We start from the raw sequence: 20180 nt of genomic DNA on the forward strand, positions 1-20180 counted from the left end.
AGAATTTAGACAGTGAACGGGGCTTTAGTCTGTCATCCCAACATTTGGTACTCCCCATTTTTCAAGTATCTTCAGGCTCAAATGTCTATATCAAGGGAACATTTCAAAAGCATGAAAGTATAATACCACTTAAGTTAAGTCACCGTTAGACAATCCCGCTTCAAAATCTGAGCTACCAAAGTCAGCATCGTCATCAGACTGATCAAGATGGGTTTGAAACGTTGCCCTTGTAGACCATCCTTAACTCCTCTTTTTCCATCTTTATCACACGACTGACACATTGCTGCCATATTGGTGATATGGTTGCTATTTCATCGTTGACAAATATCTTTGGGTTTGACGGAACCATTTTCTTTAAACCTGAATCCTTTAAATTGCCCCAGATCAGTTCAGTTGGATCAAGGTGAAATTGATAGGGCGGCAAAAGTTGAATTTCATGACCATGCTTTCTCAACATGGTGTCCGTCAAGTAAACAGCTAGGAGATGGTCTGTGAGCTACAGTATGATATGATACAGTTTAGTTTTAGAAGCTTTAAAGCTGGAAAGTCAATACCATGCCTTGACAATCAAGAGGTCATTTCATGTTTTCTGAATGTGGAGGTAGGAGTCTTCTACAGGGTATCTCTAACATTGAATGGTGATTTGTTCATCACCACAAACACCTGTCAGGTAGACCAGTAGGCTGTCGCTGTGTCGCGTATTCTGTGCACAGAGTTCATCTCAGTGCGATAATCACGACCATCAGTAGATTTGGATCTGAACACCTAGTGACATCCTCGCAGAAAACCCAGATGAGACCCTGCGCGTCTCTCACCCCAGAGGAATCTTCCTGTTTTGGTATCAGATTGCTGCCACCGATATGAAGGGTTAGCATTAATCAACGTTTCATCCACACTGACTGCGTAAAACTCCTTGCCTCTGTATTAGGATGTTGTGCTAAAGCAACTGGCACATAGTCTCACGATATCACATCTCGTGAAACGTTTGTGCTGGATATTCGTTTAAATATCGAAATCCGAATTTCACGAATGCTTTGCCTAATTTAAATCTGGAAATGCAGATCTAGTGTTCATCTTCAAGAATTTTCTTAAGTTTTCTTGACTGGAGAAGTTGGTTTCTCTTATAAAATTGACGACTTTCAGTTACCAGATCAGGGAGATAACATGATGAAGTGCTGAACGCTTTATTTTTAATGCTTTTTTCTCTGTAAACTTGGTGACAAATGGGCAAGAATATCTTCACCCGACTTCATTCTTGATAAAAACTATACACATTTTTCATCAAAGTTTGCATATCCCGGCTTAGCATAGGGGAAATTCTCTTGAGGGTAACAACTCCTTCCATGTCACTTGTAATGATGACCCGAGGTCATGCATGTAAACTGCGCCGTGATCTAACCCATAAGCTCTTACGTTTACTGGGACTACACCCCGTCTGGTGACACCAAAACCGAATTTTTGATAATTGTTAAAAGTAACTTTTTTGCCAAAGTGACAAAGCTAAAGCTATTCTGTATATTACTTCAAAGGTAATCATTAAGATATACGCTAATGGTACGTGGTCAGCTGGTGTTATTTGGAAGGTATCTGACAAAAGGGGGTTGACCGACTAGATTCAACGATTTTCTGCCTCAGAAATGAAAGTTTGCACAGCAGATTGCGATGCCATAGAGTGAGTGAGTATGGTTTTAAGCCGCTTTTAGCAATATTCCAGCAACATCCCGGCGGGGAACACCTGAAACAGGCTTTAAACATTGTCCGCATAAGGGAATGGAACCCGGACCTTCGACGGGACGAGTAAGCGCTTTGGCCACAAGGCTATCCCACCGCCCCTCGGTGCCTTAGATTACTCGGCCGACTATACAGGTATTTCTCGAAGGCGGCTCAAGCATGGAACAAACATAAGACAACTATGTGTTTCAAAAGACTTTTATTCTTTTTGAAAGAATTATGTCGTTTAGGTATTACAAACAGAAACGAACATCCATGAATTACATAACGATATCATTCACACAACAGCTCGGTCAACATCTCATTCAATCATTCATTCACATGGCAATCCCATCGTATCTCAAACACCACCCCTATATACAGTCTTTGCACTAGATTCCACAGTCAACTTTACGCCTTCTTTGAAGACGAGCGAGTAAACAAAACGAAACAACAAGCACCTGCTCCGTTTTCAGATGACGTCATAGGTTCTGTTATCCTTGTCTAATGACGTCATACACTCTGTTACCCTTTTTGGTGACGTCATACATTCTGTGTTCGTTTCGTAGGCAAGAATACTTGCTGGGTTTGGATTTGCGATAATATCACAGCTGAGAACACATTTCGATGACGAGTACACAAAACGTGATGACGAGTACACAAACTGGTTTATACACCACAAACAGAGATATATTTTCTCCGGCTTGCAAACGGGGTTTGTGGGGCTTGAAACGCGACAAAAGTGCAGTTCTGACAGATAAGCCATTAAAATGAGGGCTACACACGACTCATTGTCGTATACACAAGTTCAAGTGTCCAAAGAGATCTTTGTTACAAGCAATAATATGCTTTAAAGTAAGTGGAAACAAGTGAATTATGGCTAGTGTCGTTTCAATACACGTTATGACGTGTTCACGCATCATTGTGACGTCACTATTTCTGACGAAAACGTGTACACAGGTTCAGTCCGATGAGCATTAGTGACGTCTGTGCGCAAATGCCTGAGCGGTTCAAGGTTGAAAACTATGAACTGAGATGTATCATAAATAAGATAAATTAAAGTTCAGCTCTTTTTGCACATGATCACATGACCACGCAGCTTTTGGCTGCTTCTTTCCTCAAATGCATTTTGGCCTCGTTCATACCACTGAAGCGTTTCCGGCGAATGAAGGACCTCTGACGGCGAAAACTGGTAGCCTCAGGTGTATTGCCCTTTGTCCCGGCTGACGATAGTGCGGCAACCTCCATGACGTCGTTTACGCTTCTCTGCGACGTTTTCGATGCTGTTTCGGAATAAACAAGGGCTCCAATGTGTTTGGCTGTCTTCAAACCCTGCAAATACAGGAGCAATGAGTCAGAATTCTTTTGATATACGACCATACCTTCCTTACTACCATTGTATTCTTATCTGTCTTCTTTACCTTACAAATTATGCAATTATGAGTGAGTGAATTTAGCTTAGCAATATTCCAGCAATACCACGGTGGGAGATACCAGAAATCTTCACACACAATGTACCCATGTGGGGAATAGAACCCGGGTCTTTAGCTCGTGGTCACTATATGGCTGAAACATATGTGACCTTAAATATTAACTCGCTCACTTACTTTAGCCCGACGAGCGAACGTTTTAACCACTTGAATACCCCACGGACACAAGCAATTGTGAAATAATCTCGAGGAGATAGCACTAAAGCTTCACATGCTTATCACTAGCGCAGAGACTTTAGAAGCTCTCGTAGCTCTACGACAGTCGTATGTTAATGCTAATGTATGGCACTTACAACTACCTTGGCGTTAACAAAGCTTCGAAAATCTTGGCTCAGGTGCGTTTCCCTGCGATTTGTACATATGTCTTTATCTGCTCGGACATCTGCTTGTCGGGGACACTAAGGTTGAGTCTTATCAAACCAGTGATGAAATTGTAACCTAATGCTCCAAAACGACTACCCGCTTGCAGTGACTGTGTTTGGGCGTGTGACTGTACGTGCGTGCGTACATGCATGCACGTCTGTTTGTGTATTTTCGAAAGGATGAGCCATCACATATTCATGTGGTGCGAAGCCAGCCTCGGAGCCCCAGATTTATTCCCTATGATTTCATGCTGGATAGCCCAATCATAGATAAAGTGTTTGCTCGTCATGCCTAAGGACCGTGTTTATGTCCCTGCATGAGTACAATTTTATGAGACCCATTTCTGATGTCAGCAGCAGTGATATTGTATGAACAGCTAACAGCCGCGTTAAACCTTATTCACCCACGCAGATGAACATACGGTACCGAAGACTTACATTAAACCAGAGCGGTCACTGGGGATATTTTAGCATGCAGTGCTATTTGGGCCACTAATTGGTCAGTATCGTGTCTAACAGGCTCATTACATGGGAGTTAAGTCTCCGATCATGTCTCACTGCACAACTCACCTGGTCGTATGATACTATTGATGGTGTCTTGTCTTTGCCTGGTGGGACAGTTTTTATCTCGTTCCGAAGATCTGTTTTGCAGCCCACCAACATGAGGGGTTGTTTGGGGCAATGTTCTCGCACCTCAGGTAACCACTAAAACAAATATTGCATCCAGTTGAGAGGATGGACGATAAAGTAATCTATGAATATGTAACTCGCCTCAACACAGCACCCCAATAATTCCTGATTGGCAACAATGAATAGTGTAATCACCAAATACACTACTATCAATACTAACACGCGAATAGTACAACTAGTAGTACGTTCTGAAATACTCCATAAGTACAAGTATCGTGATAAAAAAAGAACAAAAAAGCATTAAAAACGTGAACACTGTATCAGCCACATCAGATTTGCATTGAATTTGGACAAGTGAAACCAGTGGTTGACACTCTGAACTCAGAGCCCGACCACCGATCCACAAATTACATCAGGTGCTAGGTCAAACATCAAGTATCCGTATGTGTTTTGATCCAGAACCCAGAGAACGGAGTCTATTCTGACCTTAGGCCAGTTATCGACTTGGCAACGTTTCATTACATGCAAGATATTTTAGTCATGAGCTCACCTTTGACACGACGTTCTCCATGGACTCCGGGTCTGCTACTGAGAAACAGATCATAATGAGATCTGCGTCTGTGTAGGACAAGGGCCGGACCCGATCGTACCCGGAGTCTCCTACAATACCAAGAGAAAATAGGTTAGAGGTCGATCTTACAACGTAGCCGATGGCGGGTGAGTGAATGAGTTTAGTTTTACACCGCATTTAGCAATATTCCAGCAATATTACGTCGTGTGACACCACTAACTGGCTTCCTATATTGTATGCGTGTGGGATATCGAACCCGGGTCTTCGGCGTGACAAGCCAATGCTTTAAAAACTAGGCTACCCCATCGACCCGAATGTTTTAGATAACAGGTTACCCAACCACCACTATCAGTTTGAGACTAATGTTGACTCTGAAGCGTCTCTGAAACATAAACATTTTCACAGCAAAAACTCATAAAGTGTTTGACTCTATTTAACCAACCGCCCCAAGCAGAACAAATAAAATCGCTTCTCGCCAAGTCAACATTCCTGATAGATAACATGATACTTCAAAATGTCGACATCGCGAAATGATGCACCACGCCATTCAATTATAAAAACGACAGATGCCAAGAAACATGTAACACTGACGCTGAGGTTCTGTGGCTGCCCTCGGGGCATAAGTAAGCATAAATAACTTCTTTCGGTTTGTTACTGTGCCAAATTGATGGGTGTGGATTTGTTTATGGCTTGGGGGGAACTGGTGAAGTTGGGCAATACTGTATGGCTGCCTCCAAGATAAGCAAGAGGCATCCTTAGCTGACGGCTAGTTTTCTTACGATCATAACAGGGTGCATCGCTAAAAACCCATGATGGTAATCATTGAACGAAACAACATAATTAATTCGGATTCTTTAATTTCTGCACCATACTTTCTGGAGATAAAAGGAGCTCCATTTCTGTTTGTGCCGATTAAACACTTGTACGATATGAAAACCACTTAACAACACCTACCATATCGGAACAGTGTTCACCCACCCTCAACCACATCCATCATATTCTATCCCCACATTCATTCCATGCCATACTGACACAATCACAATTCTTAACTCGAGATCACTAAAACTTCCTCCTCACTAGAAAATAACATCCTGCCATGTCCCAACAATTACTCCCTTCAGATACAACAGACATAACCAACTTCACCAAGCAGTCAGAACAGATATCAGAGTGCAATACTCAATTTGCGTTAAACAGTGGTTTTACACATTTGGATATTTTTTGTGGAGTTCCCATTTCTAGCTCGTAAAAGATAATTTCATTTGAAGAGATCTGGTTTGGTGTCAATGTATTTGTGAATTAGCTGATTTCACACATTTTCCAAAACTGGACTGATAAACATTCATCTCCTTATGAATTCATTACAAAGAGAGAAATTTCTTTCAGTCGGTGGTATTTTTCATTCCCATCACACCAATCACACTCACCAACTACATCCGGACAATCATTTCACAGAGCCCCATCCCGACATTATATCCAAAGCCATCCCACTCCCACCCCCTGCCTCTACAAACCACCCTTTATCTCTACAGCCACTCCCCTTCCACCGTTCAACATCAAGCTCTAGATTCCCAGTAATCTCCACATCTTCTTCTCATCCTCCTTGTCTTACACGGCAAAGTAACACATCTTCCTCCAATTACATAACATGATGCTGATGTAAAACACATTGGGCCCTGATTTTCCGTAACCTCATTTTGAAGAGGTTATCGTCTTTGAAGATCCTATTTCCAACGATGGTTACTAAATACGTAACCTTCGCGTTGAATAAACCAACTGTTGTTGTCAGTTTACAGACAGGAATGCGTCATTTACACCAGTGTCTGTCGTGTGGTGCTGTCATCCGATAGCGCGCTCAATGTACACATTACCCTCGGACATTTATGGATATATATTAAAAAGCGAAAAAAAAATGAAATCTCATAAAAGTAAGCCTTCATGTTTAAGTCACCACAGAAATACGAGTATATCGCACAGCTATGAGTATGAAAATAACAAACAAGACTGAAAATTCATATTACAGGATCGCGGAAAATGCTGCCTTAAGTTTGTTTTAACACCGCACTCCACAATCTGAGAATTACTGGTAGTGTAATTTGGTAAAATACAACGGTGCTTGTGTTACACTTTGTATGTTACAGCGTCTGCAGTGAATGTACGCTGGTCTAACATCCATTAGGAATCCAAAGCGCGTTATGGAGTTCAGCCTTAATATCAAATTACTGAGTGTCTGCCTCCAGTATGACCAGAGAGAAATGTATAATGAGTAATGGAGTAAGTTTAGTTTTACGCCGCACTCAGCACTATTCCAGCTGTATGGGGGAGGTCTGTAAATAATCGAGTGTGGATCTGGCAATCCACTGACCAACAGCATGAACATCCATCTGAGCAGTGACGAAGGTTTATGCTGACACAGGCAAATAGTCGGTTTCGAACCCAGTGTAAGATATCGTGTGGCCACCCATGCCCTCGCTTGCCAACAGTGTTGGGACCTCATAAATTAAATTAGTCATCCAGACCAGATATTCAGTAATGTTTCCGAGTTTCAGCTTCATGCTGCCAACCCCTGATTTGGCAGGTCGTGTCCTGATCATGAACAGGCAGACACGGCTTGAATAGTGTCGTCTGCCTCAAAACAAAAAACATTAATTTATCTTGTGTAAGTACACGCATACCTGTAACGGTCTCTTTGTTTTTTCCCAGATCTAATTTCTGAATCCGCTACATCATGCTATAATATACATTTCCAATGTTTCCTCTCAAAAACTGTAAAAGCGAATACATATTTCATATCAAAACGCTACCTTTAATATGCTGAAAAGCCAAAGAAACGCAACTCCGTTTTTGTCAGCCTTTTAAATAGAAGACATAAACATAAACGCCTACTATTATGATTTCCGAAACTTGCTTTTCCATTGATGTTCACTACAGGTGAAAAATGTTGTGACTCAGGTCTCACACAATAAACTGTTGAAGTTTTGTTTTCTTTCCCACATTTACTTATTTCGTATGAGTAAAAGATCTAGAAGCTGTTTAGACGTGTCTTTATTTTTAAAAACAAGACTAGTGTTCATCGAATGATACCCAGATGTTTCCCAGTCGGTGTACCAAGCCACATCTTTGTCGACGGGCAACTGAAGTCAATGGCTTGTGACATTTATATGGTCATATGATTAAAATCTTTACGAGAGACATATTAATTTTGCCCTGAGGTTAATTTACGACACGTGTTTCTTGCAACACACTGACTTTGAGAAAAAACAAGTCCATCGATCTGGACCGAATGCTGTTATAAAGCAGCGTGTTTATGGTCTACTGTCAGGGTTGGTGCTGAATGGGGTAATAACTGTCGTGTTTCATAACACTTTCTTACGACAATCTCTCAAAATAGACATTTACAAGAGTATATTGGTATTGAATTATAGAGACAACTGTCCACAATTGTACAAATTTGACATTCTATGTTTTACGACCCCAAGAGTTATTACAGGGTATTGCGTTGACCACAAAAAGTTGACTTGACAAGGAAATCAAAAACTACATGATTACATCCATTCTCCTTCTCACAACGTGAAGGCAATAACAAAACAGTGTCAAATAAGACTTGAAGTTAAGTTGAGTTTCGCGTTTCACATGGGCAATATTTCGGCCATATAGTGACGAGATCAAGTTTGTATTCATTACTATTTTATAATATTTGAAACTGTTTTAGATATAATATTTACTTCATGCACACCCTGAAATGTGACTGTTCTTTTCTTGCCGATTATGGCTCAAATAATTTACATTTTAATCACATGAAATGTGGGTATGTTAACACAAATACGTAATACGTAATAAACAATACGTAATAGATGACACATACTAATACATAAGAACCTAATAAAAGAACCACTTCACTCAGACACGACTTTATTCGGTAAAATTTAATCATTGATGCAAGGAGATTCTACAAGATTGTACTACAGTACCGTTAATGTATTTCTTGAATCATAACCAAAGTGGGGAGTAACACTCCACCTTGGCGGGTGATTCAACAGATAAGAATGTATATCACAAGCCATTAACTGAAACCATAGCAGCATATGTTAATCAAACTCTGACCGAGGACTTGATGTTATTACAGGCCGTGCAGCAGTTGTGTTCATGGCTATGAATTTCATACTCACCTGAGCTACTATGAAATATAATCACTCCATATTCTGAATTTTTCAGCAGACAGGATTGATTAACTGTTCGAAACGGTCGTATACGGGTGTAAGGCTATACGCTAGCAGTACAGGGAACATGAGATCGCATGATGGCGGAACATTTAAATTGAATAACGTGAGTGGTATGAGCTTCAAATGACCGTGCCATCAAACGTAAAGGCGGTGGTGTTGAGAGATTTGCTTACGTCTATACTCGAGGGTAGAGGTAACTTCAAGCACTATCTCAGCTACTGGGAAATACGTATCGACGTGCATATTTTGTTCATGGGAGAAAGAACCATGTCGTGAGTAACGCGAAAAGTTTATTTTTATTCAACTGGAGCTATGCGTGAGAGTGAGAATAGTTTTACCCCGTTAGACTTTGCTCAAGCCTTATCAGGAAAAGGTAGCCAGAAATCGACTTCACACATTCAGTCCATGTGGAGAATCAAAACCGATCTAATTCTACCATAATGAGTGAACATTTGACCCACCAATCCACCACCAACCACAACTCATGCTAAGCCGGAGAGTAGTATCAAATGCAGGCATATCCTTGTCTCTTGGGGATTTATAAATCGAATTATAAGGACAAACACCAAGTGTTGTCAAAGTATCACTTCTATGAAGAGGGCGCTTTGTGCTATAGATAGTGCTGGTGGTAATATATAATATGTAGCGTGAATGGTAATAACATTTGTTGGTTAATTGGATATATAATAGAACAATGCCAGTCCAGAGAAGTCCTTCAGTTTGAGATATCAAATCCCGATCAAGTGATGCAGACATGCGCGGGATGTTTCGGATATATTCTGTTAATGGAATGTGGTAGAGACTTATTTATCGCGCCGGGATATCCGCCTCAACCTCTACAGCCGCTAGTGTGTAAGGGCCTCTCATTGTTCAGATCTTGATTTGACGGGTTTGGATTGTGGGGAATGTTGACTTCAACGTGACGTGCGATTCATCGCCGTCACAGTTGCAGTGTACCTCATTTTGAATAGTCACGAAGTTCACAGGTCTGAATTTATTTCAAACGGAATCCTGATTCACTTCCGAACATAGGGGATTATTTAAGTGTACTCTGGTGGTTTGTGGTAGATATTACCTATGGATGAAATAGGACTTATAAATACCAGAAATGGGACTTGTATATAAAACTAAAATAAGTCTGAACCTGAAATGTACATGAAAAAAAACAAATCTATTTAGAAATACTTAGTCGTTTTAAAATCTCTCTGCAGGGCCCACTCCACGATTCCAACTGTGATATACGTATAGTTTTTCTTTGAGCCTCTACACAACAGAACATATTTTCAGTCTGCACGCACAGATGTATTAACAATTCTTGCATATTAAAGGCCATTGACTAGTGTTATTACTATCGACTGTCAATGATATATTAGTATATACACACCAAGCAGAACATGACATAAAATGAACCCGATCACTGAAAATTCTAATTCGTGTATGCATGTACGACAAGGCGCTTCCTTCCTCCGTGTCGGCCATTCAAACACTCAAATATTTCACTATTTTATGATGTATCACACATTCACCTAGCCAACATGGAGTTCAGTAGGTCAAACTGACAAAATGTTATTTATTTCCTTCCATCCAAAAAGATATACGACCTTTTGACACATGCATCAATGTACACTGGGACCCGACATCATGAACTATGAGTTCTATGACAGATGTATGTTTAGCCGACACATTGAAACGTTCAGGGTGACTGCCTCACACGACCTCAGCAGGTCGAAATGTCTACTTTCCAGCAGAACATATGTCTGTTGGTAATTGTATCTTTTCATAACTCAAGTGCTAGACTTGTCACATTATCTCAAGCGTTCAATTTTTCTAAAAGCTCGTGCATTCAATATTTTGAGAAAACACAGCCTAGATCACAGGTAAATATCCCATGAGTCATTGTCAATTGTCGGTATATGAAATGTGTGGGCATGGTTCAGGTGTTCCGTGAGAGATATATCATCTTGAATGCTCACCGATATTGTGGTTATCGGCAGTTCTCACGGTTTGACATACACAGGACGGTTGGTAGGAATGGCAAGTGTTTCAACATATATATGTGTGTTGGTGAGATGTTAAAACCAGATGAGGCAATCATGCATACAATCGTAATATCACCGTAAGTCACGAGTGTTCGCTACTGCAATGGAAAAAATATAAACTGAAGATCACATTCACACTGAGACTGACAGTGTTGACTATGTGGATGATTAAATGTAATAAAAATAGTTTTGATCCACAAAGAGCTTGCCACATCGTACCAGACAAGACGGGGTGATATGGGGTTTAACGTCGCGTCAATATTGTACATTAATAACAACGTGCTTGTAAGTGCGTGACTTGTCGATGATACAGCATTTAAAGATAACATGCAGTAGTTTAAAATTCATACTTCACTCAGACACATTTTACAACTCCGAGCCGAACGTTCATGTGGGACGACAAGTACCATCTTTTAAAGTTTTTGATAGATTCGGCCGTGGGATTGAACCAACGACCTTTCGACCTCCCACCAGACGCATTCTATCAACCTGACCAGGGCAGCGGTGTGCACCAGACATGGGCATTAGCACCTATTTTGCTGACACTGTTAAGCAAATATCGAGTGTCAGCATGTACACGTTCAACTCCTTACGATCTTGCTTCATGTACACATTTATTCACAGCATGTTCCAAATTTTCATTGTGTGTTTTCACACTTCATGTGCATCTGCATATAATGCCGCAAGAAATAGCGGCCGAATAGAAATATTGTATAAACATGCAAATGCGAATAACCCTTAGTGATTCTCCGCGAATACCGTGCTCGCCAGATGGCAGTAGATATGCATATAGGTGGCGCTCAGCGACTTCCACGACAGGTTGCAGACGACTGCCTTCTCACCTGCTCCGTCTAGGAGACGACATCTTTCATACAGCAAACATCCCTCCAGTCGTATTTGTGAATTCCTGGGCGTAATTGCTGATACGCAATTACCAGTCGTTACAGGCTAGACATTCACCTTACACTGAGACACTTTGGGAGGGACTATGCAGCAAGGCAGTTACAATGATAGCAGATAATTGTAGTGTTGATGGAGTATCTGCCTGTTCACCTGCCGTGTGGTCAAAGGCATAGCGTATTTACTCCACTTGCTCCACTTTACTTGACTCAGGTCAATCTTTACTCCTATTCTAAAGCTGTTTTCGTGAGATACAGCGTCAACATTTCACTGTAAATGTGGCAATTCTGGTATAATTGATTTGGCAGTTTTATTCTGAAAGAGATTGTGTACTGTAGGTTCCAATACAATATTTAGCAGCTTAAAACACCAACACACTCACTCACTCACTCGGACACGAAAGCGGCGGATGTACATATTCAATGAAGCATTAAAGTAATTGATTTGACCCAAACTATCAGAACATCTTCCAATATCATGTTTGAACAGCTGGAAGTAGAAACACATTCTGCCTCGTTGATCAGATGGCATGGCAAAGATATTGTAAGTATATTTCAACAAGGGCATCGGGGACATACGACGCTGTGATGGAATACCTTCATATCTATGTGTGATTACGGCAGCAACGATGCATGTAATAACACCAACCAGTATCAACAAACAAGCAAGGGCCTAATCAACAACCCTGTGGTGGCCTTCAAGCAGATATCAGAACTGTCTTGACCGTGCCATAGGCGGTGTGCTTATCTCCAGGCTAAACTAAGGTGTCTGTGGGAGGCTACGGTTCTAATTATCATGTGAGGAGGCTGGTGCAAAACATTTCACCATAGTCTTCCTCCTTCATATACATCACTGACTCCCGAGTCAAACAGCAAGACAAGCAGCACGGGTTCACATCAATCTACCAGGAGATGTACATTATACATTTCAACGGTATCTATAAGATTAACTATATTAAATTTGAACCTTCTAAACTACTGAAAAACCCAAATATCTATTTCATTTAACGACGTTAGCTTTACACATGGCATAAAGAACGCCTTTAGGTAACAGATAATTGGGTGCATGCATCGCAAGGAAGGACTGTAAGATGTAGTATTATATTCTGGCACTTGGTCGGATAGCGTCCGGCGAGTCGAGGAGCTTGTGGCGTCTTTAATTTCCTATGAAACGGCGAAAGGTTGCTGCACTAGGAAACCACATATTTTCCATTAAAGTTGCAGGCTATCTAATGTGACAGAGTTGACGCTAGTCCCATCATTAGATAATATCGCCGTGGGGTGAAAACGGGGTTGAACGTCTGGGAAAAAGTGCTGAAATTAACACCAACATATCAATTGCCTTCGGGCAGTGTTTATTTAGTGTTCTCTTGTCTACGTTAGGGAGCTAATGTCAAAATATATATTTTTAGTGGGATGAGCGTTCGTGAAGGAAGTGTACAGTGGTCTGTGAGACCGATCTGTCAAAACAAGAATGCCCAAACCGCTGGCATATCCCATTTGATAATGTTATGAGTTTATACATCATTTTCTGAGATATTTGCTGCAAATAGTAGTGACATGTTTCCAAATATGCATTGAATGAAGAAAACTATCAAAATTGCGATACGGTGACTCACGCAGTGACGAGATGGAGAGAGTGAAGAAAGAAATATGTATGTATCAGTAACAGTAATAAGTAATTTAAAGTACATCTGTGTAAAGTACACGGGTAAATATCCACGGCCTTAAACATTTGTCCACTCTCAACAACCCCTCTGAATGCGGGGGATTATATGGCTAGCATTGATATGTACGAAGGGCACGAGTGTTGTCCAAAAGACTTGCAATAAAACCGTACCAGTGTGGCCTGCATGAGCAGGACAATTCACAATAACAGTTTTATCTGTTCGTTGTAAAACCACCCAGAATTCATGGGAACGTAGGCTCGAATCCCGTATGGGAATCAGGCCAACAAATGTACTATTATCTATTTCTTACTGAGAGTGTAATCCCAAATAACACGTGTTACAATAGGAGATGGAGCAAACATTGTTCAGAATCCTCTGTATATACATGTTCGAATCTATAAATCACTGCCATACGTGTCAGAGAAACGTCGGTCGAATATTGCCATCAACAACTGTTCCATAATACAACATTCGTTGGAATTTGTATTCAAGCGCATAACGTAAACCCGTTATCATCCAATCATGTGAAAACGTTGATACATCGCCTGACATGACCGATGATGTTCATCTCTAACGTTTTCGTCCCAGGTAATAAAAACTGACGTGAGGGGCACCACCGCTTCCGGACGTAACAGGATAACGATCTCCGAAGTCACATATATGCATGTCCCACCAGACCGAAAGACATGAATTCAGATGTTTTACAGGAGGTGAAACTCTGATCGAATGAAAATATAACCAAACGAGCTGTAACTTAAAATATCAGTAAAACACAACGTGAGGAATCGCTTATCACAAGCCTGGTTCCTGCAGAATGCTTCATCTTCACATTAACACATCCTGAAGCATTACAACTAATAACATAAGTCGGAAGGAGAATACAAGCTGACAATGTAACCCGTCGGTCAAACAAACAATATTCAGAGGAGTCTGGCGAGGATACACGGCTTGTTTCATTTTAATTAATCTAAATATTTACAAACTGTATGCTCTTGGTACGTCATACAATGTGCTACTGTAAGCGTGTCAAAATAGTACCTTATGTAAGATGTAATCATGCATATGGTTTCTAATAAGAAAAATTCATATAGTCAACGAGTAAAATGTACTACTGGTATATATTTAAGCTGATAATTGAGACAGCCCGAATAAGATGTGTGCCAGACACAAAGCAAGCGCTGTTGCCAGGAATGCGGTTCTGTTACTATTTGATGGATGAGTTGACAAATGCAAACATCATTCCATACAGTAGAACAAAGCTAAACCTCGGAAACAGGCATCTGGTAAACGATACATAGATAGATCCCGTTAAGTCCGAGTGTCAGTTTTCCGAATAACGAACATTTATCCCACGATAGATGGAGATTGTATTCCTAAGTTGCCTTCCCGAGACAGTGCCCGGGGATGTCTTTGTCGGGAGTCGCTATCAGATGGACATTATGCTGGATGAGGATACGGAGTCTGGGGATTACTATGACAATGGAACTGATCATTAGCAAGAAGCATACTTGTAATCATCTCGTCAACACAAAAAAGTCGGATATATATCAACCACATAAAAGAAGACAGCAGTGCATATCAAACTAGTACACCTAAATTCTGATACATTTGATTGAAACATTATTTCAGTTTTACCGCTTATGCACGAACGATGGATCATGTAGCTTTTCAAAAACGTCTCGTGGGATAAGAAAAGTACTGCATGATGGATTGAAATAGCCTTTCAGAGCTCATGACACTCTGTTTTGTGGCGTTCGAAGGAACGCTGATAACACGGGACAAACTCCGCATCCTTCTGATAACCCCGGGGTTAAATATGACGAGAGTAAGACATGTGTAATAGGAAATGGGCAAGGGCAGGGGACAAGGGGTCTAACTATATAGCCGCTGCTGGGGAAATTCCAGAGCTGAGGAGAAATACTTCAAGTCAGCGGTCAAAATGTGGCCCTTAGCTCTATCAACCGTCCATTAAGGCTGTCAAAACCATAATCCTCTTTCCTGTTATTTTAGCCAGGGGCGTCATAATATTGGAGTGGTCAGATTTGATGAAGTTCGCCATCGATTTCACGTCAGCATGTGATTTCCCTGACATTTACTTGTGATCGCTAGTGGCACAAAAGACGGAATTGTAGGGTTTCCTTGTCGTAATTGCAGTAAACAGGAATGATTTCACATTGCATGATTTCGGCCTCACCACAGAAAGAATGGGTTGTGGAAACATCTCAGTGCTGAACAAACAAACTGATGTAAAGAACGTGACGACAGTTGAGATTTGTTGTTTGTAGAAAGGACTTCCTTCAGGGAAGTGTTATGTTGCAAGTACCTCGTCATCCAAAGGCATGCTCACTAGCCTGTATCAAATTCAAGCTTCAAGACGATATATACCAACATTGCCCCGGGAAAACGTGGTAACTGCAAAACAAACCAGACCATTAAACCTATATTTATCAGTTTCTCTCAATGAAACCTATACAAGTCTTTGAATGTCATTTAGAAGTGTAAATACATAAGAATGAAGATTTTATGGATATCAACTTCTTTATGAGAGAACACAACGTTTCGGAGTTAATGCTTACTCCTTCATCAGGTGATTGAGAAAGGGATACAGAGGTGTATTTATATGTACAGGTAAAACAATAACAAAGTAACAAGTGGAATGAGTTAACGAAAGCTAGTATAAACAAGCACTGATAGGAAGCCGATAGTTAAGATAACAATGATGGAAGCCAACGGTAATGCATTACAGTTGATTGGATATGTTTACATAACATGATTGGGGATAAGGATGGAAGCCAATGGTGATACATTACGCATGATAGGATGATGTACATAACACACGATAGCGGGTGAGCATGTATACATGAGGGTTGGTGATGTACAAACACAAGTATGTACTCGGTTAGATAGGCTATACATGAATTACATAGATAGAATGTACACAGGTAGATGAGATTAATTTGTCAATAAGTCCCAGGCACTTGGTAGGTACACTCCTTGGTCGCGGTTGATGGCTGGTTTCTGTCTCCGGATCTCGATGGCCTCTTGCAGTTTCCTTTGGCGCCAGTTGTTGTTGTTGGTAGATAGTATCCTAGTGTCCTCCCATCGAATTGAGTGTTCAGGGTTCTTGAGAATATGTTCAGAGATGGCCGATTTCTGGTCGAGTTTCCTGACTGAGGTCTGATGTTCCTTCATTCTGGTGTTGATTGGTCTCAGCGTTTCTCCAATGTATAGGTCGCCACAGTTGCAAGGGATCTGGTAGATGCATCCTCTCGGGTTAGGGTGTTCACAGCTGGGTCCTTTACCGTTGGCTTTTAGGTAGGTCTTGATGGTCTTGCCACTGGAGAAGGTGACATCGATGCTGGCTTTGGTCTTGATGAGGCGTGATATTTGATGACTGATGGGGCCAAAGTAGGGTATGGTTACTCTGATGGGTGATGGAGAAGGTTTGGGGCGGGGTTCTCGGTCCTTAAGGGTCTTGTTGATGGTGGCTGTGACGAGCTGGGGAGGGTACCCGTTGAGTCTGCCACCCCGGTGCCCTAAACAATGAACTGGACCACCTCAGAAAGACATTCACCACACTCAACGGGTACCCTCCCCAGCTCGTCACAGCCACCATCAACAAGACCCTTAAGGACCGAGAACCCCGCCCCAAACCTTCTCCATCACCCATCAGAGTAACCATACCCTACTTTGGCCCCATCAGTCATCAAATATCACGCCTCATCAAGACCAAAGCCAGCATCGATGTCACCTTCTCCAGTGGCAAGACCATCAAGACCTACCTAAAAGCCAACGGTAAAGGACCCAGCTGTGAACACCCTAACCCGAGAGGATGCATCTACCAGATCCCTTGCAACTGTGGCGACCTATACATTGGAGAAACGCTGAGACCAATCAACACCAGAATGAAGGAACATCAGACCTCAGTCAGGAAACTCGACCAGAAATCGGCCATCTCTGAACATATTCTCAAGAACCCTGAACACTCAATTCGATGGGAGGACACTAGGATACTATCTACCAACAACAACAACTGGCGCCAAAGGAAACTGCAAGAGGCCATCGAGATCCGGAGACAGAAACCAGCCATCAACCGCGACCAAGGAGTGTACCTACCAAGTGCTTGGGACTTATTGACAAATTAATCTCATCTACCTGTGTACATTCTATCTATGTAATTCATGTATAGCCTATCTAACCGAGTACATACTTGTGTTTGTACATCACCAACCCTCATGTATACATGCTCACCCGCTATCGTGTGTTATGTACATCATCCTATCATGCGTAATGTATCACCATTGGCTTCCATCCTTATCCCCAATCATGTTATGTAAACATATCCAATCAACTGTAATGCATTACCGTTGGCTTCCATCATTGGTATCTTAACTATCGGCTTCCTATCAGTGCTTGTTTATACTAGCTTTCGTTAACTCATTCCACTTGTTACTTTGTTATTGTTTTACCTGTACATATAAATACACCTCTGTATCCCTTTCTCAATCACCTGATGAAGGAGTAAGCATTAACTCCGAAACGTTGTGTTCTCTCATAAAGAAGTTGATATCCATAAAATCTTCATTCTTATGAAACCTATACACTTCAGATGATACAAGCAGTTGTGCAAACTGCATATTTAAGATAACCTCAAAGCATCCACCCCAATATTCATTCTTTAATAATGGCATGAGCTTAACATTTTCAGACAATAAGTTGGATTTCTTAAAATGTTAAAGCGTTCCCATTCTCGGATTAATAGCCTTCAGAATAGATTTGAAATGTTGGCAATTTAATGAGAAAACATCGTAAACGAAAATAATTGGATTCTCAAATTACACTTTCAGCCTTCAGTAAAATTTGTCCACTATGTCTATCCGATACTGACAACAGGTTTACGTGATGAGTAGGGGGCGGTACACACAGACCAGTGCTATTGTTAATGCTCCTTTGACAGTAAATAATTCCTATCATGATTGGAACAGATTGTGCATAGAAACACACCGGCCTCTCGAATTACCCCCAAGGCGGAGGAACACGGAAACTGTGCGGCATTTGGTTGCTAAGATGAACAGGAAGCCCGAGTAGGGGTGGTGGAGAGGTTGTGGGAGGGGAGGGGACTCGGCAACAAGGCCAGGCCCTGTTTGTCGACGATACAGGGTTCTATTATTCCTAAAAGGCAAGGTTAGAAGTTTAAACAAGAGGTGTAATATCACGACAAAGTAATAACAGTGGAGCTATGTTTTGGAACAATGTAGCCATGTAGCTGTCATTGATAGGAAGTGGTTATAAAACCGAAGAGTAAGGCACAAGGGCCATAGTTGAAGAAAGGTAACCTTTAATAAGTGGGATCCTATATAATATAGTACACGCATGTATATCGTGAAAACTGGCTTGAAGATTATGATTATTTTTCTTGACTTTTCAAACCTTACTCCATTTTCCTTTTGGTGACTGGGTGTTGTTCTGTGATAGGAACAAGAAAAACCAACATGTAAATATTTACAAATATCAGTTTTCTTCAGCAAGTCGTTGGTAAAAAATATGGATAACAGAAGGCATGTGGAGATTAAAGTGTCCAAATTGTCAAATTCCTTGTCAGCAAATTAAATGGCCTTCTTCAAAGTCGTGAGATAGAGGGTGAAAACATAAACATAACGTCTATTACTGTTTACTCCTGGAACCAGTATCACTGCAATGCGGTGCCAGCCACCCTACACAACACTCGGCGTGTCCGATATGAAAAGCGGAGAATCTTTTATTTGTTTACCCTGTGAGAAATTATTACCGGAAGCTTTACCATAGATACTCTTCACTTTCTTCTTGTCTAGCTATGCCAGCAGTTCATGATGCTCGTTGGGTCTGGCCTGACGAAAGCTCGCCTTCATCTGTTCAAAGCTAATGTCATAAACTGCCCTCAAAATACAGGTCAAACATACACTTGTATAGATGGAACAATAAACAATACGTTGGTCGGACCAACTGGCGACCATCATTGAAACTGATGCCTAATCACTCCGGAGGGGGGTCATTTGGCCATTGTAAGCTCATGGCAATCACAGCACCCTCAGGCAAATTATACACTTGGACATGATTTGTCTTTTGTTTGTTCTTTTCTGTAGACATAGTTAAACGATCATGTTGTAAAACCATTAGCCATTGTTTGATTTCATTCGGCCATTTAGGTTTGTGTCCAGCTATAATTGTATAAAAGCACGACATACAATGTGATCCTTCTGACCTTCAACGGAATATGTCTGGTAAGCACAGCACTGAATAGAAGCAAGAGATTCATGGCATGTCAATAGGTCTGGCTTCGTTTGACAGGAAACCTGGCCACATTTACGGGTCAAATAGTGAAACAAAATGTCAGCACTGACGCCTGGAGTACGCAAAATGGTTGGAAGAATATTGAATGCGTTGCAGAAAAGCAGTTTTATTTGGCAAAATCACTGCAACCACACATGCAGAGGTCTGGCCTTAGCTAAAGAAAACGAGCAAAGAACATACATTCAACAGCCACGAGTGAACATTTTTGTAATGATCCTCACACTGTCTCAATTGTAGGACAATGGGTCATTATGGG

General features: G+C 41.2%; 1 protein-coding gene across 1 annotated transcript in view; it reads right to left on the reverse strand.

The window, feature by feature from the left end:
- Positions 1-1913: 1913 nt before the first annotated feature.
- LOC137255246 (rho-related GTP-binding protein RhoN-like) overlaps positions 1914-20180 on the reverse strand; it is a 44205-nt gene continuing 25938 nt past the window's right edge. The window contains exons 3-5 of the mRNA XM_067792684.1: positions 4743-4852; positions 4133-4267; positions 1914-3042 (exon numbers count right to left, since the gene is read on the reverse strand). Coding sequence (XP_067648785.1) covers positions 2794-3042; positions 4133-4267; positions 4743-4852 — 494 coding nt within the window. The 3' untranslated portion in view covers positions 1914-2793. The remainder of the gene's footprint in view (positions 3043-4132; positions 4268-4742; positions 4853-20180) is intronic.

The sequence above is a fragment of the Haliotis asinina genome, chromosome 11 (genome assembly GCF_037392515.1).
Source record: "Haliotis asinina isolate JCU_RB_2024 chromosome 11, JCU_Hal_asi_v2, whole genome shotgun sequence".
Classification (NCBI taxonomy): Eukaryota; Metazoa; Mollusca; class Gastropoda; order Lepetellida; family Haliotidae; genus Haliotis; species Haliotis asinina.